Here is a 22,772-nt window from a genome sequence, read left to right on the forward strand (position 1 = left end):
AAACAATCTACATTTCAAAGGAAAAAGTGCTATATTTTCCTAAGAAAATGTTTCGATGAATTTGTTTGCTGGGCTTTAGTACATATATAAGGGAACAATTTAGCTAATTTCCAGTTTTCTGGGTGCTTTACACCTTCAAGCCAGTGGCGTAGTCAAGGTTGAGCCCGGGTGGTCTAGGTCGCACCAAAATATAAAAACACAATTATTTTCCTTCATAAAAGAAAACAAAATATTCAAAAATAATGAATTTACAAAATATTTCTTTAACAAATGAAATTTTTTCTATTATTAAAAAGTGTTGAAATTAGTTTAAAACCTTATACTTAGTACCCACTTTTTAAAAAATTTCCCCCTGGTTTTGGACCCCCCTGAATGAAATTCCTGGCTATGCCTCTGATTCAAGCATAACCCAGACAGCACACTGGTAACGGTATACGTATACCGTAAGTATACCAGGTGTATACTGTTTCCTTGAGAATCTGTATACATGTTTTAGATTCTAGGTATACATAAACAGTATCCTGAAGCGTATACGTATACAGTATACGAAAGGTATCTGTATACCTTTCATATACTGTATACGTATGTGCTACATATGGAAACAGTATCTGAGAGGTATACGTATACCTTTCATATACTGTTTCCATATGTAATCTCAGTGGCGGATGCATATGGGAGGCGCGCCCCCCAACCCTTTCCTGGCCGCCCGCATAACCAAACATTGCAGGACTACAATTTTAACTTTTTTATGTCATAAGATGGCTTTGTATTTCATGTGCGTATAATCAGTTCAAATAACACTTTCTTAAACTTTGCATGTGACTTGATTATTTTTTTAGGATAAAAGTAAAGGTTGGTCAAGATATCTTTTACGCCCCCCTCTAGAGTTTTTTTCTGTATCCGCTACTGTGTTGCCATTAGTAAACAATTAATGTCCTTTAAAGGTTACTCTGTCCGTATACTATTTCCATATGTAGCCTTCAGTATACACAGCGTCCTTTCCAATGGGCTAAAACCTTTCCGTTACTTGCGTGCTCCTATGACCCCAAGAGCTACACTGACAGGAATAAATCTAAATTACCTCAGGAATGGCCACTCACGGCAACTATGTGGAAGGGTAGGAGCCAGACGAATGGTAGTCCACGTGATGGTGTCACGTGAAAAACACTGTTGGAATTTAGTTGGAAAACCTTACCAGCTAACTCTTCCCTGAAAACATGGAGTGGGACCTGTTCGCAAAGGGCAGGTGTCATTCACGGCAGCGAGGTTGGCAAAGCAAATAATTACGTTTGTACATGTATCTTCATTCTTTGTAAAGGTATCGGCTCGAGCCGCTACTCTCTTCTTATTCTCCTTCTGGTTTCATTGGATAAAGACGTCGTCTCATTTAATATCTTTAAACTGATTCATCAGTGAATTTATTTTCCCCGGTTGGCTTCAGGCAGCCCTGGCAAAAATGAAGGAGGCTGATAACGGTACTGGAGAGTGTTTTATCATTTCTGTTCGGAACACCCAAGAACGCCGTCCGCCTGGGTTATTAAGAAATCCAGATTAATTTAAAAAATCAATGAACTGCCTTAAGATGTAAAAAATCCTGCCATGAAAAGTCCCTCTTTTCATAAAGAAAAATGCTCTTCGAAATGTGATTTCAATCGTGCTTTTTTATCTACTGAGGCGATGAAACAAAAAAGATATTTTTCAGTGGAATTTATTCCTCGAGTCATAACGCGAAACTTAATTTTTTTGAATGCCAAGATTTGGACCCAGACAGCACACTGGTAACGGTATACGTATACCGTAAGTATACCAGGTGTATACTGTTTCCTTGAGAATCTGTATACATGTTTTAGATTCTAGGTATACATAAACAGTATCCTGAAGCGTATACGTATACAGTATACGAAAGGTATCTGTATACCTTTCATATACTGTATACGTATGTGCTACATATGGAAACAGTATCTGAGAGGTATACGTATACCTTTCATATACTGTTTCCATATGTAATCTCAGTGGCGGATGCATATGGGAGGCGCGCCCCCCAACCCTTTCCTGGCCGCCCGCATAACCAAACATTGCAGGACTACAATTTTAACTTTTTTATGTCATAAGATGGCTTTGTATTTCATGTGCGTATAATCAGTTCAAATAACACTTTCTTAAACTTTGCATGTGACTTGATTATTTTTTTAGGATAAAAGTAAAGGTTGGTCAAGATATCTTTTACGCCCCCCTCTAGAGTTTTTTTCTGTATCCGCTACTGTGTTGCCATTAGTAAACAATTAATGTCCTTTAAAGGTTACTCTGTCCGTATACTATTTCCATATGTAGCCTTCAGTATACACAGCGTCCTTTCCAATGGGCTAAAACCTTTCCGTTACTTGCGTGCTCCTATGACCCCAAGAGCTACACTGACAGGAATAAATCTAAATTACCTCAGGAATGGCCACTCACGGCAACTATGTGGAAGGGTAGGAGCCAGACGAATGGTAGTCCACGTGATGGTGTCACGTGAAAAACACTGTTGGAATTTAGTTGGAAAACCTTACCAGCTAACTCTTCCCTGAAAACATGGAGTGGGACCTGTTCGCAAAGGGCAGGTGTCATTCACGGCAGCGAGGTTGGCAAAGCAAATAATTACGTTTGTACATGTATCTTCATTCTTTGTAAAGGTATCGGCTCGAGCCGCTACTCTCTTCTTATTCTCCTTCTGGTTTCATTGGATAAAGACGTCGTCTCATTTAATATCTTTAAACTGATTCATCAGTGAATTTATTTTCCCCGGTTGGCTTCAGGCAGCCCTGGCAAAAATGAAGGAGGCTGATAACGGTACTGGAGAGTGTTTTATCATTTCTGTTCGGAACACCCAAGAACGCCGTCCGCCTGGGTTATTAAGAAATCCAGATTAATTTAAAAAATCAATGAACTGCCTTAAGATGTAAAAAATCCTGCCATGAAAAGTCCCTCTTTTCATAAAGAAAAATGCTCTTCGAAATGTGATTTCAATCGTGCTTTTTTATCTACTGAGGCGATGAAACAAAAAAGATATTTTTCAGTGGAATTTATTCCTCGAGTCATAACGCGAAACTTAATTTTTTTGAATGCCAAGATTTGGACTCCCGCCCGTGATTTCGACCTATCGATAGTGGATTCCGTCGATAGTCGATTCCACCAGTTGTCGATTTCCACAGATACAAATTACAAACATATGCAAACGTAAATGCGTCCATAACCGCATTCACAGTCAAAGACCACGCGAATAATGTTGAGTTCACTGTGTTGTGTTCGTCGTTTGCGAAATTGATCCTGCCGAAGTTTATCAGCCTCTTAAGTTCTTCATTTACTTGTTTCACCTGCACCTAGGCAATCAATTACCGTTATAACTTAACTTTTGTAGTGTTGTGTTTGCTGTTTGCGAAACTTGTCCAATGAAAGTTTATCAACCGCCCAAGTGCTACTTTTGCTTCCTTCATCACAATCTGGGTAAGTAGAAGTGTTGCCATTGCCACATTTTTCTTTCTTAAATGACGCAAATTCTTAATATTTTCAACCTTCTCACACTTTCTGAGACTGAGGGATCCATCTTCTATTGATTGAAAAACTTTGCATTTGCGTAAACTTTAATTTATTTATGTGCTTGACGCATTTAATCACCGTAGTGTGGGAGGAATGTGAACAAACATTTCTCGACTTTACTATTTATTAAGTCATTTAAAGTTATTTACATTTTTTTAATTGGCTGTTGTGCCATTAGTGTTGCTTCCTTTAAAATGTAATCATATTTGTTGGAGATCAGAGGGTATTTCACTCTTTAGGTTTAGACAAATCGGTTTTAAATTATTAAGAATTAAATTCTCAAATCAATTTACTTAGTACTTCGATTATTCAAGGTGAATAACTTATCGTTTTTTACATATAGAACTGATGGGGAATTTTTTCGAAATATCCTTTGTTGATAGTTGGTATTTATATAGCTTAAGGGAAAATCACATCAATAGAGATTACTTTTTAACAAAATGACTTACTTTAACTAGACAAATTAGATGTATCACAAATAGATTCTAATAAAGTTTATGTGATATTATTTACAGGTGTAGAAAGGAAGACTTTTCCAAATTGCCAATGATGAAGAAATACGAGGAAAAGTGAGCTTGTTCTTCATGGATTCTTGTGACCTTAAGGAAGGATAATCAGGCAAAAACATTGATATTGATCCTATTGGTCTTTATTTTCGTTTACATTGAATAAAGGCATTTCTAACGGTATTTGTTATTTATCAACACTCATCAAAATATTCAGAAAATATTTGTCTAGTTATATTTGACATCTAAATTCTTACTACTTCTTAAATTGACTTTTAACTTACTATGCTTAGTGAATTTACTCATACGATAAGATGTTTTTTTACATTGGATGAATAGACTGATTAAATAATACTGTGAGAGGATCCACTAAAACCTCTTGACGATAATTAAGCACAAAATGTGGTTTACCATCCGGGCTTGGCCCCTTTATTGTGTCTAATGAATTCAATATCTTATGTATTTCTGAGATTGTGTGGTATATTAGTAAAAATGTGTAATATTTAGTTAAATATAATTATTTTGTTTTAACAGCACACATGTGTTTTCCATTTCCTCTGTAGACCCTGTAAGACCTGAATCTCACAGATTTTTTTCTCTATTCACTTTATTGTCAGCAAGAAGTCTCAAACAAACTGGTAAGTGTTCCCACAGAACAATGCAAAACACACTAGCATGTTACATTATGTTTATGAACGCTCTCTGCTGCTTAGACAGGATGTTCTCAAATGTACGTAAACACTCTGAAATGCTGGAGATGTCACTCACAGTAAATGACAAAATGAATGTACTAGTACTTCCACGCTTGCACTAAATTCACACTGGCACCAGAACAGAGATTTAGTTTTCGTTTTGCTACTTTAATATCAGTTTTAATACGGCAGTGTATGTCAACAGCTGCATTCAGGATTTTGCTCAATGAAGAAAAATATACTCAGGGTGTTTAGTGATTGGGAATCTGGAAATATGCATGATTTTTTGTCACTAAAAATATCCATGAATTTTTGCTCCTGCTTTGCATTTAAAATCTTTTATTTCAAACTCGTTTCACATGAAATTTGTCAGTGCAAGGCCAATTTTCAGGCCTATTTTATATTCTTACATGCATGCTTCAAAATGCATTGATTGCATTTTAAATTGCACTTTATGAGTGCAAACACTGTTTAGATAACTTTTACAATTTTGACAAATTTGTTGATATTCCAAGTGTTGCATTCATAAAATAAGTGAATAATTTCTTTTAAAAATGTAAGAATTTTAATTAGGACAATACATAATTATAGAATTAATTAAAAGTATTAAGTAAATGTAGTGTTGTAAAATTCGTATACATAGCTTTTATCTCGTAAGATTGACCTGGAATTTAGTAAAATTTCCCTAGAAAACCTGGAATTCTGCAGTAATTTTCTGCTTTCATACATATATACGTCTTGTATACTGTATATATATATGTCTTGTATACTGTATACGTATACTGTATATGCGTGGTAGGAGGACATTTGCTGCGTTATATACATTTGGTAGATGGTGGGTAGAAGGTTTTTATATGTATACAGTATACGTGTATCTTCTACTGTATACGCATGTTATACACTACGTATACGTATATTTAATGTATACAGTAGCATGTGTGCTGTCTGGGAAGTGACTCATCTTGTAGAAATGATATTCCTATATCACCAAGCACTTTCATGAGAGGGAAAGGTTACTGTACCTTTACAATTCCTCAACACTGGCTTTGCATGGCACCAGTTTGCAACCGTTTATGTACTAGTTGGTGTGTAATTAGCTCAAAACACTTATAACTAGTGATGGGTCGATTCCAAAATTTTATCGATTCCGATCCCGATTCTGGCATTTCGATTCCGATTCTACCGATACCGATTCCATCGATTCTGACGCCATAGGCTCCAAGAAAAAGACCACTTATAGCTACAAGGGAGAGCCCTGAGTAAAGTCATATTCACAGTTATAATTAAGATTAAATACTACTTATATGAATCATGTAATATTTGGGCCTTTCAAATTCTCAAGCAGAAAAACCAACATGTTCATGCTCAGCCAGCAGGTTTTGATGTTTCCATGTTACAGTATTATTGCCTGCATAAAATTGCCTTTTGCTACATAATTGTGTGGCTGGGCAAGTACTTTCCTCCCAAAATTGGAAGATTTCAGAAACTTGAAGAACCGTCGATCTTTATGGATCTTGAATCCTCATGGAACTCAAGTTGCTTAAGCAAATGAACTAAAGAACTTAGCTTTAGTTTTGTAGAGCCCAAAATATCTATACTTCTCATGTCGTTTAATCAACCTTAAAAAATTTTGTTTTTTTAAGTTCAAGAAAGAAACTAAAAGCTACAAATTAATATCACATTGGACGGACGCAGTAATAAAAAAGGCTAAAAGATGCCTTGTGATGTGAAAACTCAGCTTTCTGCGCGGCTCACCTCTGCGAAGGTGGAGAGGGAAAAAGGGTATCGGTTGTTGCCTTTCGAGGAAACAGTTCATTTTCCACGTTCTTACGCATGCCGACTTAACCTCTTCACTTTAATTCAATACCCGAGCCATATTTCTTATGCGTGGGATGGTTCCGAAATATATCCAATCCTTAGTATTTTCACTCGAGTAATGCGTTAAATGGTCAAGTCGATCTATACATAACCCTTTTTAACACCCTCAGTTTTGTGTTTTAAGTCAATGAAGGCGATTATCCATGCTTTAAATGACAATTTTCAACACTAAAGTTTAAAAAAAAACTTGTAAAATCGGCCTCAGTTACCGAGTTCCGCGGCGTATAGCTAAGCCTGGGCGCGCGATTGAAAAATCGCTCTTATTTCCTTCTTCGCAAACGTTTTTTTTCCCTAAGATTTCTGCTTAGTACTCTTTAGAAATCTCTACTTTATATTGTGGTTCAAATTTTCTGAGTTATATTTTTCGTAAACGAAAGATAGTTTCTACTTTATGTCAAATTTCAAGTGAAAAACGGGTCGACCATTTCGCGTTGTAAACCAGACAGATGAAATCCAAAATCTCCAAAAGTCATTGGAAGTATAGACAAAGCACCAAGTGAAAGGAATATTGCGTTTTTTATTCCATAAAAATCATACCAACGCAACACCACCTGGATAAATTTAAAAATTTTCGAGGATTAACGAGATCGCGCGTGATTTTGAAAAGTTGGTCATTATTGCAAATGGGCCATGGGCCACTGTATCATCACTAAAGCGTCGTATTTATGTGAAATGGCATATAAGTATATATCTGGTAATGATTTATGAGTATTTACGCTAAGTTTCATGCCTCTATCCCCAAAAAGGTTATTTTGGACTTAATTCCAGCTTTTTCCGATTTCGGACCGGTGTGCGCCGGGTCGGAAGACGATCGGCCGCCGCGGGTGGTGTAAATGTATTCGGCGCCCACGTCGACAACTATAGAGTGTACAGCAAGCTAAAACTACCAAGCCAAGGCATTATAATGACTTATCGGCTTTAAAAACTGTATTACTACATGAGTTTCATGATAGCGCTTCCTATCGGCAGATTGCTGGACGTACTAACCTCGAAAGCCCTGTAACCGTAACTTACTTGACTCGACATTTACAATGCTACTCGAAACGCTCAAGTCGAGTACCAACTACTCGACTCTACTCGATCTTTCAAGTACTCGCAAATCCCTAGAAGATAATGTGTTTTGTTGTTACGATAACGCGGCGCGAAAAGTCAAATGACTGTTGGAAACGCGGTCCCAGACGGCACAGGAAGTTTTCGTACCTGAATACGAGGGTGGACCATCAAGATACAAAAATCGCTCTTAGGAAGTTACTTAAAAGGTTTTGTTTCTTTATTTCCTTTAATGTAAACGTGTGGTTAAAGGAGAAACTAGGAATAAGCTGCCGAGTTTATAGGATCGATTATTGTTTCTTAGCTTGCCCTATGGTATTACACGTCAGCTTTTATCATTTCAAATTATCTTATGCTATAGTTTAAAACAATAAAAATATCAGGCATACAAATATTTACTATATTTACGAGCCTAGTAATTTGATTTCTCATGCAGAAATACCAAAAATTAGAATTGATTTGACCTAATAAGTTACATGGTATTTTATTATTTATTAATTTTGGTGTGTGAGCTTCACATCGCACCTTTTGATATCAGAAAATAATCTGTGGCCTTGGACGAGAAGACGAGGAGAAAATTCTTGCTGAATTGAAGGTACCCAGATTGGAGGAAGGTACCATTGCTTCACTGTTACCTGTCGCCAAGAAGACAGACATTGTGGCAGAAGTGACTTATTTGTGGATGTGGATTTGATTTGTGCAAGTTGATGCTGTGATAGTGGACGTTCATCGGAGAAAGTATTGAAGATAGTTTTTAATGTATCGACCAGTCCTCTTTTAAATAATTTTCTATTCGAAAGAGAATAAGAGTAATTGTTTCGCTAAATTAGATGTGGGATAGAAGAGAAAATTGGAAATATTATCGTGGTTGACAATAGAAAATACATAATATATGTATTGTATTTCTGTGGGTTTTTTCTTTCCTGCCTCTTTAAAATTTCTTGTGGTGGTGACTTCATGCAAAGTAAGTATAAAATTGGAGGTGTGATCTAAGAGATACCATGTTTTATTTTACAAGTGTTTATGCTGGTGATTTGGCAGGACTTTCATATTTTTAATAGGATTGATACATTTACTGCAGTGACCTAGAGACTTTTACTCATCCCAAATAATTTTTCAAATACTTTAGCGCCTGATATGGGTAAGTTTTAGTAGCTGAGACTGAACTATACGTTAATTTTTGCTTGCATTTTGATGAATTCGATCATACTAATAGCAGATGTGTCAGCAATTCTGTTTCATCGGCAATTTTTATTTAAAAATTTTATTTCAGGTCAGTCAGGCTTTAGGGTAATCTTTTTAATGCTCGTGGGCTATGTGATGTCTTATTTAGTGTCAAAATTAATAAGAATTTACTCTTATTAACATCTCAAGGTTTCCAAGTAAGTACGAGCCACTTAAGAATGCTGGGGATGCGTGAATTAGCCTTGAGAATATCATTTTTCGCAGTTATTTAAGTGGCCGAATAAGTTTTGTAAGTTCTCAATAGGTAAATAATACTGTATCATGAATTCTAAATACCATGATATAGTATTATTTACCTGTTGAGAACTTACAATTCATAATGATTTGTATTAAGGTTCTCGCTACGGTCGGTAGCTATCGATTGTGTTGCGTTCGATACATTTTTCGATCGTGCGAGTTACGATATATCTAATTTTCGACCTAATCGATTGAGATTAGCCTGAGTGCTGTGTTCCTGCGCGCTTCGTATCCTATCGTACGTGCTCCGTAGCGGACATTCACATGCTGCGTACGCGCTTCGTCAACAGGCCGCGAATGGAAATTATCCATTGACGAAAAGCGACGGAGCGGCACAGTATCCCCGTAGTCAATGGGTACTATGTACATACGAATTAGATACGGAGGGTTCTGTGCCGTCTGGGGTCATATTTAAATTTGTGGTTTGAAGTACTACTGGAATCGGAATCGATTTTTCACATTGGCAAGTACTCATTTTCGATTCCGATTCTTGGCCGAGAATCGAGGAATCGAACCGACCCATCACTACTTATAACATGAAAAATGAAATACAATTCTTCCTTCAAGCTTACCCTAACCAACTCTACCAAACAGCACCAAGCATCTGGTGGAAACAGTGTACTTCTTTAGAAAAGGCATTATAATAGTGAATTAGATGGTATGAAATTTCAAAGCAAAATTAGCTACATATTTAGAACTTTTTCAGCTTTGACTCTTGTGGTGGAAAGTTTCCTGCAAATGGTGCATCACATTGGTTAAATGCATCCGCTCAATGCTGCAGTTTCCACTAATATCTAATACCATCTTTTTGAAGTGAACATCTATTGATTGCTCATCACTATAATAAGCGTATAGTCTTTGTCAATACTGGTAGAGGAGTTGGTGCAACCAGCATATTCAACAAACCCTTAACCATAGCCAAGTTTACCTGTGGGTTTAAATGTATAGAATGGCAAGGGAATCAATGAATTTAATGGAGAATTGTAGCGTAAGATTAGCTTTTTGATATTTTGGTGGAGGAACTCATATATGCCTTCAAATTCCATGCTTAAGTACACCTGGGTAGTGGTAGGGAGTCTTTCATGCATAACCAGATAGTTGAGATGAGTGAGTCATGAATAGGAAGCTTTTTGGATCTCCTGTGGAGCTCTACTGGGCACCTGAATCAATCGGTGTGGTCAGATATCAGAGCATGAGCCAAGTGAGTATGCCTAACTGCACAGTGCATCTACATTTACAGAATATATTCAGGATTGCAAGGCTACAGCTAGGAATAAAATACCTACTTCTGCCATGGAAACAGATAGATTAGCACAACACAAATGTTTTGTTATAAATTAAATACCTTTGGAAGAGGCTTTGGTGGTGAGCACTGCATTGCTCCTACTTCAACAATTCCAGGTAACTGCTGTTGAGGTCCATTCAAGGCAAAATGATTATTCATCAAAAGCAAGCTAATGTTGGAAGCAAACTCTTGGAGAGGTGGTAATGGTTTCCCTGGTGATAGCAATAAAAAGACACAGACTTTAGATTAATAAATATATTTTCCATTTCCAAAACCTTGTAAATCCAATAAAATTGGAAAATATTACGCTTCATACTAAAACACGCTGAAAATGGGAATAGAATTTTTATTTTTAAGAAAAACATATATGAAAATTTAAAAAGTATAAAAAATCTTTCCTTGCAAAATATATACATCCTTATTCCAGTAAAATTTTACTTTTGGCTCTTACAATGTTATGTAAATGCACAATTTAAATGAGTAAATTACAATGGGATCACTCACAAAGTACAAGATTGACTCTTTTAAAAGGATTTGCAGTCTGGTGCACACACATCGAATTAATTTTTGTTTTAACTGGCATACTAATGACTGATCTTGGGGCTCCTTTCTAGGGCAATCTAAACTTTGCACTGAGGCTTTCAATAATAGGGATGATTTGCACTATTACACCGTTGAGAAATTTTTGGGGAATTAGTAATTGTTTATTACGGTGAGAATTCACCATCAATATGTGGTGGTATGAGAACTCCAGCATTTAGTTTGACTTTTTTATTAAGTCAAATGGAATATCATCAATTATTAAGTAAAAAGGCTACCATTTGATTCATCTAGTTACATACACTAAGGGCGAAAAGTGCCATGAATAAATCACATGGCTTGGCCCCAGACGGCACAGAATCCTCCGTATCTAATTCGTATGCAGATAGTACCCATTGACGAAAAGCGACGGAGCGGTAGTCAATGGATACTATCTGCATACAAATTAGATACGGAGGATTCTGTGCCATCTGGGGCCGGTACCTTTTCAAACCCGAATCTCCCGATTGCTGGATAGATATTTATCAGTTACACTACACCAAGCCATGTTCCTCCACAGCCAATTTCAGACTCAGTTTACCAAGCAAGGAGTTAGCTTCATTCACTATGTTACTCACCTTAATTTCACCATGATATACTTCATTTTAAATATGTAGTATTATCTTCGATTCCGAAAAACGAGGCGGTACCTATGACCGGCGGTAGGTTTCGTATGACCTGTCCCGAAATTACCGCCTCAAACGATTCCGATTTCATGGGGCGGTAGCGAATGCCCCGGTCATAAGTCCTTAACGCCGTTTCAAGAGGTGAATATGAGAGTTATTACCGGTACAGTACGTGAGGAACGGCCTGTTTACTACTAGCGCTACCAAAACTCCTATATTCAAGTGGCAGTCGCTGGAAACAGTGAAAGTAAATGACGATCGAAAATCAAGTAAGTCACATAGCGCGGTAAACACGTAGAAGTGTTCTTTCGTTTGGAACGGTAAACGACCAAAAATGGAGCAGATAAGGTAAACAACACTTACAAAAATCTTTCCTTATACATTTAATTGTTCCTAAATCCGTATAATACCATATCGCTTCCCATTTTGTTCCGTCTAGCATAAAATCTCGTTATAGTTGCCATCGCTTAACAATTTCACTGATACGGACAAAGAGTGATTTAATTATATTTTCAGGGAAACAAAGAAAAGAGCGGCTCGAGTACGCGACAGCCAAATAAACGTTTTGGTTAATTACATGATTGACCATCGTGATTTTGCGTGTGGACGCTTCCAAGGGCCACAAGGAAAGGCGACGGCCGAGAGGCAGTGGTGCGAGCTGGCCGAACTTGTTGGGGGTCATGGACCCCAAAAAAGTGTGGACCAGTGGAAAAAGGTGAAGATTAAGTTATTAACTACTTTTCTGCCGAATCTCCGACTTTTCATCCAGTAGAATTTTAAGATCTTGAGCAGTTTTCGTTTCTATCACGGTAGTATGCCATTGTATATTACATACCTTATTATAAATTTTGTACGATCCTTGTAGGTCTGGAAGGATTTGAAGAGAAAAACTCGGGCGAAGAACGCCCAAATGAATGCGGAGCGTGTGAGGACTGGTAATGCTTCGGTAAGTAATAGAAATAACACGTTATGGAAAATGGCTTCATGTTTGGAATGAGATAATACTTGATAAGTTGAGCTTTTACTCTATAGGCGGTCTCAGATAGTGAACTCTCCGAGATCGAGAAAAAGATTTTAGGGGTAATAGGGCATTTTACATCCATTCCTCTATTTGATGGTATTGAAAGAGTTGAGTCTGTGAGTATTTGATGCATTGGTTATGACACTAAATATTAGTCAATGATGCTATTTGGCCATTTCATTTTGATTCTATCACTGATTACTCTAGGATGAATGTGAAAACCCAGGAGAAATGGAGTTGGAGGAAGGGATATTTGAGGTAACGAGTATTGCCATGTTGATTTGACATTCTGTGAATGGCTGGTGGAAAGCTATAACTGTTGAAAATACAATTTTTGAGTGGTAAAGTATGATACTCTACGATGAGCCTGCTTAATACTTACAGGTTGTTGTCGGGGAGAGTTCCATGGTCACTCTAGATGAGAGTGTCGACATTTGCTCAACCAACGCTGGTGTGTTCCTTTATATCAAATATCATTTGCTTTTTCGAGGTTCTGTGCTTTTATGTGAGCACCCAGTGTTATATAAATTTTTCATGGACCACTCACTCTTACTCAACAGGGACTGCTGGAGAAAGAAGTGTTGCAGCCCAAAGTAAGTCATAGCAGTATTTTCTCTTCACAATTGGTTTTCAAGAAGTATCAACAATAGTGTTTGGAGATTTGCCGCATTAATTTCACTCCCAACTGTCATCTTCTGTTGGGAATTCCCCATTGTAAACAATAATGTATCTAACATTTGTTTTTTACTTGGAACAGAGTTGAGATCACATTTATAGTAGTGCTATGTATCGTTCTACATGGAAATTTAACTCAATTTTGCCTTTGAAGATGCTCGTGGATATCCAGCCTCAAAGAGAGTCTGGTACACATCTTGCCTTTCTGTCTGTTTGGTATGGGTATGGTTAAGCTGCAAGTGTTGTTCTATTTTATCTAGTGCTTAGTTAGAGGCTGTAATTGCTCTTATTTTGTTTCTAAGCCACGAAATGTAGACTGCTATTCACTTCATATTCTATCTATTTGCATTAACTAGAAAGCTGCCAACCCAAGCGGCCTTCTCTCCTTAAGGAGTTAAACATTGTAAATAACAAGGTGGAGGCATATGAAGACAACCACCTTCAGATGTTAAAGGTACCATCTATTTGTGTAATTAAACACTTCATTTTTGGAAAATTTGATACTATACTTCGTGTCTTCAATTAGTTACTTTAGTTGTCCACTAACTTTTTTTAGGAGATCAAAGAAGCCATTCATGGCTTACAGGATCAACAGTCTCAACTGGTGGGGGAAACAAGGGAGATAGCTGGGAGTCTGAGGGAGCTTGTGGCAGTGAATGGGAGAATAGCTTCTGCACTGGAAAAGTTGACCTGCGGAAGCGAGCAGTGATGTGGTGAATAAGACTATAAAATTAAATCCACCGAAAAATTGCTATTATTTCTCATCCAATGTAAATTTAATTTCCTTACAGGTGTTACCAATGGACATTTATTTTTAGGTTAATTCTTCTTTATGGAGCAAAGACTGAAGGAGGTTCTTCAACATGAATGTTTTTTTTCTTGAAGTTTTATTTATCTAATTAAGTCCCTTATTTAAAAATGGTTTGTATTTCATAGTGAATATTAAATTTGAAATATTTTATTAAAAATGATGTGAATTATTCAATGAGTTTTTCTGCCTTAAGTGAATATCCATGCATCATAGTGTGTACGCAAGGTCATTTTCACCTAATTAAATAAGGAAACTTCAATACTTTGAAGCAAAAAAACAGTATGTATAGTTGTCAATACCTATATTGATTGTTAACATAATTTACGTAAAATATCTGTTGATAATGCGCCTTTGAATTCCTCTGGCCAGCGCCAGTTGGTCTCCTGGTAATGGGCCTTGCTGCATATCAACCATTGCCTCTTCTATTTCTTCCGGTTCTGGCGGTGGTAGTCTATGAAAAAAATATCTTATTAATACTGTCCCCATGCTCAATAATGTCACTTGCATGTTCTATTATGAAAGCTGACTTACCTGTAGTGCAACAAGATGTTGTGCAAAACTGCACATGCTGTCACTATGGTGGTTGCTTGCTGGGGTTGATAGTGGAGAACCCTGTCTCTCAGGAGGCATCTCCAACGTGCTTTCATAACCCCAAATGCCCGCTCAATGACATTTCTTGCCTGACAATGGGCTTGCGTATAATCATAATCTGGTGTGCCAGGGAGTGCATTAGCAACTGGGGTCATTAGCCATGGCTCAAGGGCATAACCTGAGTCGCCTGTAATGAGAAAAATATCTTAGTGAATGTGAAAATCATAAGTTAACTTGTTGAAAATCATCTATCAAATTACCAAGTAGGTAATACTGCTCAGGCCCATTTTCATGCAAGTGCTTGATTTGAATCCTTGCCCGAGACCACCGCCAAATAAATTGATCATGGACCGTTCCCGGATAAATACATACATCCATTATCTTCAAATTGGAGTCACAAATCTGGAAATTACAAGCATTTGATGATTTAAAAAGGTACTTTTCATTCATGCAGTCACTTGGTTGATTATTAGGAGTACGGTTTTGAGGGTCTTTAATCCATTAGGTATACACCATTATTCAAGGCAGTTTAAGGCAAACATGAAATTAGTAAAGAATGGCAGTCTTGTGATTGTTACTTTATAAAAAGACATAGATTGTCACCATTTGGGCATTTAAGGAATAGAACCCCTTGTGGTTCTTGTATCCCTCTTCTCCTTCCAGAGGCGTAACTATGGCAACATGAGTGCAATCAATAGCCCCCAGCACTCCCGGAAACCTGGCCATTGGGCGAAATCTGAGGAGAATGTGGCAACGTTTTAATTCAGTTAGCGATAAATACGTGCGTGATGTGTATACAAAGAACAGTATTACCTTTCTTGTATTTCATTTCTTTCCATATTTGTGGACGGGAGTTTGATCCAGTCGTTGTACAGCCGGTCGCATATTGCCCTCGTCACATTTTTGACGCAGCGGCTCACAGAGGGTTGGCTTACGGCCAAGAAAAAATCTTGCCCGACGCCTCTTTGGTACCCTCCTTCTGCCATGAATCGGATGGCGACAAGAACCTTTAAATGAATGTTCACGATAAAAACATACGATCAATAGAAGTAAAACCACGGAAAACCATCAAGTAACAATAGTTTTATGCTAACTAATTACCTGTAGTTGAACGCTTAATCCATCCACGTTCTTCCGCTTTAGGACATTTTCCGTGGCTTCGCTCACGAATATAACAACCTCCTTCGACGCACGGAAATAATTGACGAAAATATAATCTTCGTATTCAAAAGGATTGTGGGCATCCCTCAATCTCCGTCTTTCTAGAGTTAATCGGCGTCTCTCAGCAATATGTAACACTAATGCCCGCTGAATCCGCCTCCGTTCCCGTACAAGGTTCATTTTAAAGTCTTAATTTATTCTACCGCCTTACATATGACAGCCTCTTGGGCAGTTCATAATATTACGGCCTTTGGGTCTTACGTACCGCCCGCTTTATGACCTCGAGCTCAGATGGGAATCGCTCGAGGCGGTACCTAGCGCTCGAGGCGGTAGTTATGACCGATTTCTAGTTATGACCCGACGATACGAAAATGGGAATAGCCCTGCTGTACTTTGTATGTGGTCGTCTTCTTAACAACTCTATATACATTTATAATAATTATTAGCATAACCTCTGGAACAAAAATTTGAGAACTTAATGTGTTCCGAGCTTACCATAGGCTTCTTCAGCAATTTTCTGTTGCTGAGGCAAATAGTAGTACATCATGCCAATCCACTCCAGCCCAGTAATAAAAGTGTTTTTCATTCTTTCCCAAAAGTTCATTTTGCTCAAATATGGAAGAGTTGGGAAAGCAAAAACAGATGGCATGGTTCTGGCTCCAGTCGCTAAGTCAGTCCAGGGTGCAATTCCAAAGGCTGAAATTCCGACAACAGGGATCTGTTTGAAAGATGTTCTCATGTAAAGTATTACCAAAACAAAATGTGAAGGATGCTCAGTTATTTTTCACATAACATTTACACAGCTTAGCAACCAGGTTTGTGAGGAACCTGCTCCACTTTTTTTCAAGCCTAAAAGTGGACTACATTATTTTTAAGTCACATTGTCCAGCTTTCTGTATTGTGAAACTTTAATGTACCAAATACTGAAATTCTGCTCATAAATGATATAACATGGTATCTGCTTTATTTTACCTTCATAGTTGTAAAAAATATTGATTTCAAAGGGATTCCCATTAAATTAAGTAATAATCACATTCATGTAACTGAACGTGAAAAAAAAGTATGTTTTGGTCCCCCATGACGACAACTTAAGGTAAATATAGCTCGTTTTGGTAAAATGCACCATCAGCAATGGGGTTGAGCATGTTTGATTATCATTTGTCTTGTTTTTGCAAACCATAGTTATGGGGCTACTTCTACTAATTCTGCACTGAAATGAAGAGTCAATTAAAAAATCTGTGATCTGGATTCAGCTTTACCCTTAGACACTCAAGGTGCCAATATGTATATCAGCTTTTGTTACCTGCCTTAAAATCCTCAAGGTGCCGTTACATTGGTCCCAAGATAAATCTCGTAAAAAATATTGCTTATAATATTTTGAGTTTCAGTATAGAAGCATTTAAAGTGTACAGGCAAGTAAAATTACTTCCAGACCTGGAGGAAAAAAATTTTTGGAGGAAGGTGGATAAGCCTTCAAATACCTTCCCTTACTACGGGCCTGGCAATGTTACCAAAGCAAGAATATTTGAAGAGCAAATATTAAAGACATCAAAAGAAAGTTACAAACTTATAAGCTATAAATGTTTCCCGATAACAGTAATGATACCATTTGATACATTTTCTGAGCTTGATTTTTAGCTAATATCCAAATGTAAGACTGTGACAAATCAACACGAAAGGCATATAAAATAAGATTTATACCTACCCTGGTTCCACCTCCAAAGTGATCCAAATACAAGTAAAAGCATTCATTTACAAGAACCTCTGTAATAATGAGATCAAAAGAGTCAGGGGGCATGCGAAGAAGTTCTTTCGCTCCTTTCGTCTGAATTTCTTGCTTACAAGTCTCAAGACCCCATTTCCAAAATACTTTTAATGCATCAATGTCAGATTCATCTACCAATCCTTCCAAATCAAATACTTCTTGAACTCGCTCATATGCACCCTGAAAATAAATACAAATCTGAATTGAGTTCAAACATTAAATCCATATTAATAGATTTCATGTAACTACATCCAAAACCATGTACATACATCCAAAAAGCAGTTATGGTATATGTACACGTATGTACATTCAGTTATGGTGTTAAATGCCCCACATATTGCAACCGTAGCCATAACTAGGTGAATGTGAAATCATTGTGCAGGAAATTGATTGGATTAGATACTCTAAATTTTCAAGAAACTCATTCGTTGTCGTTACTAAAATATTTCTCTATGTATTAGCACATTAATAACAGATGGACACCTCTATCTTGTCTGACTCCAAAAATGGCATGATGCAATATGAGTCATTTTGCACCTTTAATTACAATTGCTATTGGTGACTCTCAAAGTTTTAGCTGCAGAAAATTAATTAAGGGGGAGAGCAAGTGGCATGGATTATATCGTAAGTTAATAATTGTCACTTTAGGAGATAATATTACAATTACATACTCTCATACCTCAATTATGATGTGTTTCAGATTTGGATTGTTTTCCATGGGAGGATCTGGACTAATAGCTGTTATCTGATGACCCCTTCGTGCCAATGCTACCGTTAGGGCACTATTCCAAATATGATGGCTTCTAGATACAGTTGGTACGATTGCCAATATTCTTGCAGCATAGGAACCACCAGAGACAAGCAATAGTATTCCAATTGTGGATATTAGCAGCTTTGCTCCCATTTCTGAAAATGAAAGATAAATTATGCTAAAATAATATGGAGATTCATTTCGAGGATTAAAGAGCTGTATGGTCTTTTGTAGACAAAACAGGAAATATGCTTGGATGAGGGAGTATGGATGAGGTAATTTGCAGATTACTCCCTGTAATTACCGAGGAAGTTGTTAATTTCTAAGGTGGCTTACAAATAACATTTCACCAGTTTAACAAACATTGTTTAAAAATAATTGATTAATACATACCTATCTAAGAGCCAATCTAGGCGAATCAGACATCAGACAAATTATTGCTGTTAGGTACATATTGTATATCACCATGGCACATCGGAAAGTATTGAACTGCCCAAACAGCGTGGCCATGGTTTTGAAATGGGGGGTTTACCGGAGATTTTGGATTTGGGGCCCATCCAGGGCCAATGTAAACGTCAGGGCAAAGGTCCGGAGAAAAATTTTGGAATTTTTGACGTTGAAAACGTTATTTTAGGATTCAAAAACAGTTATTCTTCATATATGACCCAGAAACAGTGGCTACACCACTGAACTGCCTCCCTTAAAACAACAGCTTTAATCTTCCCCTGAATGTGAAAGGGATGTAGGGGTACCTACTTTGGGATGAATGAACAGCAATGGGCACAGGCAGATGATAATTGAATTGAATTATATGCATCATTTCCGTTGCTTAAATGCAGGCCTCAGATGTGTTCAGATTTCTGTGGACACATTGGATGTGTATAGACACCTTCCAATGTCTGAATGGGAGTACAACAGTAGGCTTTGGATACATCGGCATGAATTTGATACCCAAAGCAATTTTTCCAATGAAGTTGGACAGAAGCTGTAAGCCAGAGTAGGCGAAAAAGGGTAAGTTCAATCAGACAAATCTTGGTATCAATGGGAGAGGGGGAGGCGGTTCTTTTCCCTGAGAAGCCTTTCCCATCCAGGATTTTCTTTTTAGTTGTCCAAAGGCTTCAACCAGGGCCTCTCCAGTACTCTTTGATGTATAATATAGTGAGTATTTATCTTTCATTTCAGTTCCCAATGGGAAAAAATATTTTGTGGAAAATCACTACTGAATAGGTAGCAGCACATTGTCAACTGTCATATGAACTAAGAGTACGAAATGTCCTCAGGCAGAAAATCATTGCCCTATGTCATAAGTGGAACTCCAAAATCTTACAGGCTGTTTTAACATTCATAAATTAACGTAATCAGCCCTGGTTACAGGTTGGTGAGAGTTCGGTGGAAATTTTGTGAGGTAGGCCAAGTTCGAAACCAGCATAATTTCAACTTCGGAGGAAAATATTTATGTGGTAGTTTGTATGCTACTATTAAGGAATAAGGTTCCCATCAACTGCCAAACACAGAGTGAATGCTAAAAGGAGCAATTTTCCATTTTTGTGAGCATGATCCATATTGAAACGGCAAAATATAGGATCACATGATTTGTCTAAATGGCTGATGATGGCAAAAGCATTTGTTTTCATGGCATGAATTTTGATTTTTATTTTTGGAAATTTTATTCCCATTACATTTAATTCCGATGAAGAAGGAGAAGTATTAGGGCTTTAACAAAATCTTTTACAGTTTACATGTTTGGGGCTGGTTTGAGGGGGAGGGTGGAAATCAATGTGAATTTAGGATAAGTAATTTTAAATGATTGCGCCCTGTATGGTGTTTATTTTTAAAATAAATGTAAAATAAAAAAATAAGGTGGTTTGGTTGTACTGGTAGCTAGATATAGGAAGTATTACAATAGCTCTAAGCACCAGGAAGTTGAGTTATCCATATTTCGGGAAGGAAGGGGTGGCCTACTGGCCCCCCTCCCCGGCATGCCCCCCTGTTTTTCCGTGGTAATACTAAAGTCGGGGTTCAAGGCTGGTCTTAGCTTTACGTTACTCTGCATCTCCCAGGGGTGGATTCAGCATGAAATTTGGGAGGGGGGTCATGACCTGGGTCTACATCTACATCTATCTACATCTATATAATACCCCGCAAGCCACCTAAAAGGCAAGTGGCAGGGGGTGTTAGGACACCAGCCGTTTACAGCTTAAAAAAAAAAATGAAGTACTTTAACGAGGTTGGTACTAGCGTTTACTAAAGTCCTTTATGGTTCGGGGGAAAAATGTATTCTCATATCTATCCGTTCGGCAAAACATCTCTCTTAATTTATCACTTCTATCGGACCTGGAAATATAGTGTGGCTCTAATATTATGTTCTCTGCGTCGCTCCTAAAGATATCCATTCTCAATTGTTCAAGCAATCTAAGCCTAGCGCGCAGCCTCCTAGTCTCCAACGGCTCCCAGCCTAATTTGCTTAACATCTGTATGGAATGCCCCAGGGAGAGGGGGGCGTTCTCTCCCATACAACATTTTTTGCAGGGAGTAGGTTGCTACACTCTATGATAGATACAACTCAAAATTCTCTCATGTTTGGGGCTTGAAGCCATGCCTTTACATATAAACTCCCTTTACTCCTTTCCAAAGGTACAGAAACTATTAATAACTGAAAGTTTTTGGTGAAATTTAGGTGGTCATGACCCCTAGTGGCGCAGCGAGGGGGGTTTTTTTTGGGGAATAAACCCCCTCCCCCCAGATCTCAGAGAATTATTTAATTTTAAGCCATTTTTCTTAATTGAATTGATATTAATGATAGAATATTGTAAGGATTAATAAAATATCCCTCAGAAATCCATAAAACTCACCATTTTGAACCATTTATCTTAAAATTCTGCAATTTATTAATCTCGCACATACCGCTTATCCTTGTGGGTATTCCATAACCCCACACACCCCGGTATTAGTTGCACCTCAACCCCCCCCCCCCCCTATAGCCTTAATTCCTAGCTGCAACCCTGATGACCCCTATGATCCCCCTAACCCCAGGGAGAGGGGGTCGTTCTCTCCCATATAACAGTGTTTGCAGGGAGTAGGTTGCTACACTCTACGATAGATACAACTCAAACTTCTCTCACGTTTGGGACTTGTAGCCATGCATTTACAAATAAACTCCCTTTACTCCTTTCCAAAGATACAGAAACTATTTAACTATTAATAATTGAAAGTTTTTGACGAAAATTAGGGGGTGATGACCCCTGTTACCTCCCCTAAATCTGCCTCGGCAGCCATCTTGAGTGCCTTTTTATATTAGTCTGATTTTTAAACATAAGTCACCAATAATAACCTGGATTTAGAGTGCTTGGTAGTAGTGGTGTAACTAGAAATATGCTTGGAGGGGGGGGGGGGGGGGGGCTGGGGGTGGCGACGAGGGGTGGGTAGGGTAGGTGTCAACGGCAAATTTTTTAAAAATAACATGCCTGGAAATATATTTTCCATCATTTTGGCTATGGCTTTTGGCTAAATATTTAACTTTAAGATGGTGCAGTTATTACATGTAAAAAAAACTAGACAATAGCTTTAAATATTTTTATTTCTCTGAGGCTTTGGGGGGTATTTATCCAGTGGCGCCGACTCCAAAGGGCCTGAGGGGGCCCGAGCCCACTCAAAAATTCGTTATGGGTGTGAAGAATAAATGTGTCAGGCATGTTGATTTTCCTCGGAGTGTCCAGATATCGAGATTAGAGTTATAATGGTTCTAATGTTGATCATATGACTCTTCTTAAATGCTTAAAAAACTTAAAACACCCTACTTATAAAATTTCCCGGGGCAAGATCCCCGGTTTGGGCCCCCTCAATATTTTTTGTAAGTCGGCATCCCTGGATCTAGCCCCTCACCCCCCCCCCCCCCATAGTTACGCCACTGCTGGCTAAAAGAGTGGACTTGTTCTCGGATTTTCTTGACTTTGGAAGAGAAGCTTTCCGCATCCTTGTTAAATTGTATAGTTAATCTATATTTCCGTTGTTTGTCTGCTGGTTAGTTTCATGTGTATTTATGGTTTTGTTTTTTGTCTCATGCATGTGGCGCACTCTGATATGTATTCGTGCGCAGTAACTCTACTCTGTATGTCTTCCATGATGCGATGGTACAATTAAAGGCGAGTGTGCAAGTATCTGCAAATATCACATTTCTACGATGATAACCTTGCCCGAATTATCCATATTCCAATAATCCTGATTCTCAAACCGAGCCAAACGTTATATCTACCTATTTTGTTATTCCGCTGAAGCGCGGTAAAACTAAATAGGATTTTGTTTTTCCGCCAGGAGGCTAGGAGG

The 22,772-nt window shown here is 37.9% G+C and overlaps 3 protein-coding genes across 5 annotated transcripts in view; 1 reads left to right on the plus strand and 2 right to left on the minus strand.

Annotated features, from left to right (window-relative positions):
- Positions 1-22,772, minus strand: part of LOC124156153 (UDP-glucosyltransferase 2-like) — a 33,883-nt gene that overhangs the window by 4,183 nt on the left and 6,928 nt on the right. Inside the window, exons 2-5 of the mRNA XM_046530510.1 lie at positions 18,378-18,604; positions 17,639-17,878; positions 16,429-16,651; positions 10,530-10,681 (exon numbers count right to left, since the gene is read on the minus strand). Of these exons, the coding sequence (XP_046386466.1) occupies positions 10,530-10,681; positions 16,429-16,651; positions 17,639-17,878; positions 18,378-18,602 (840 nt within the window). The 5' untranslated portion in view covers positions 18,603-18,604. The remainder of the gene's footprint in view (positions 1-10,529; positions 10,682-16,428; positions 16,652-17,638; positions 17,879-18,377; positions 18,605-22,772) is intronic.
- On the plus strand, positions 11,672-14,248 carry LOC124156156. 3 transcript variants are annotated; one of them, XM_046530513.1, is made up of 7 exons: positions 11,672-12,389; positions 12,540-12,811; positions 12,903-12,953; positions 13,080-13,146; positions 13,256-13,288; positions 13,727-13,824; positions 13,927-14,079. In XM_046530513.1, exons 3-7 carry the CDS (start codon positions 12,927-12,929, stop codon positions 14,077-14,079), a joined length of 378 nt encoding a protein of 125 aa, XP_046386469.1. In that variant the 5' UTR covers positions 11,672-12,389; positions 12,540-12,811; positions 12,903-12,926. The 3 variants fall into 3 exon arrangements, 1 of the variants encoding a protein (XP_046386469.1); XR_006864279.1 differs by adding an exon at positions 14,162-14,248 and having other exon boundaries at positions 12,540-13,824; positions 13,927-14,083; XR_006864280.1 differs by having other exon boundaries at positions 11,672-12,022; positions 12,191-12,389; positions 12,540-13,824; positions 13,927-14,018.
- LOC124156155 (putative nuclease HARBI1) lies at positions 14,123-16,416 on the minus strand. Its single transcript, XM_046530512.1, has 6 exons — positions 15,874-16,416; positions 15,586-15,779; positions 15,376-15,508; positions 15,033-15,174; positions 14,713-14,959; positions 14,123-14,632 (listed from the first exon to the last, which is right to left on the minus strand). The coding sequence occupies exons 1-6, from the start codon at positions 16,111-16,113 to the stop codon at positions 14,503-14,505; spliced, it is 1,086 nt and encodes a 361-aa protein (XP_046386468.1). The 5' UTR covers positions 16,114-16,416; the 3' UTR covers positions 14,123-14,502.

This window comes from Ischnura elegans, chromosome 3 (assembly GCF_921293095.1).
Source record: "Ischnura elegans chromosome 3, ioIscEleg1.1, whole genome shotgun sequence".
Taxonomy (NCBI): Eukaryota; Metazoa; Arthropoda; class Insecta; order Odonata; family Coenagrionidae; genus Ischnura; species Ischnura elegans.

Excerpts from the sequence above, each read along its gene's own strand:
- LOC124156155 (XM_046530512.1), bottom strand. The coding sequence starts at position 16,113 with ATGAACCTTGTACGGGAACGGAGGCGGATTCAGCGGGCATTAGTGTTA. Across the intron at positions 15,175-15,375 it reads ATTCCTTAAATGCCCAAATG|ATTTGTGACTCCAATTTGAA; the intron begins GTGACAATCTAT and ends TGTAATTTCCAG. Across the intron at positions 14,633-14,712 it reads AACATCTTGTTGCACTACAG|ACTACCACCGCCAGAACCGG; the intron begins GTAAGTCAGCTT and ends TTTTTTTCATAG.
- LOC124156156 (XM_046530513.1), top strand. The coding sequence starts at position 12,927 with ATGGAGTTGGAGGAAGGGATATTTGAG. Across the intron at positions 13,289-13,726 it reads AAGAAGTGTTGCAGCCCAAA|AAAGCTGCCAACCCAAGCGG; the intron begins GTAAGTCATAGC and ends TGCATTAACTAG. Across the intron at positions 13,825-13,926 it reads ACCACCTTCAGATGTTAAAG|GAGATCAAAGAAGCCATTCA; the intron begins GTACCATCTATT and ends AACTTTTTTTAG.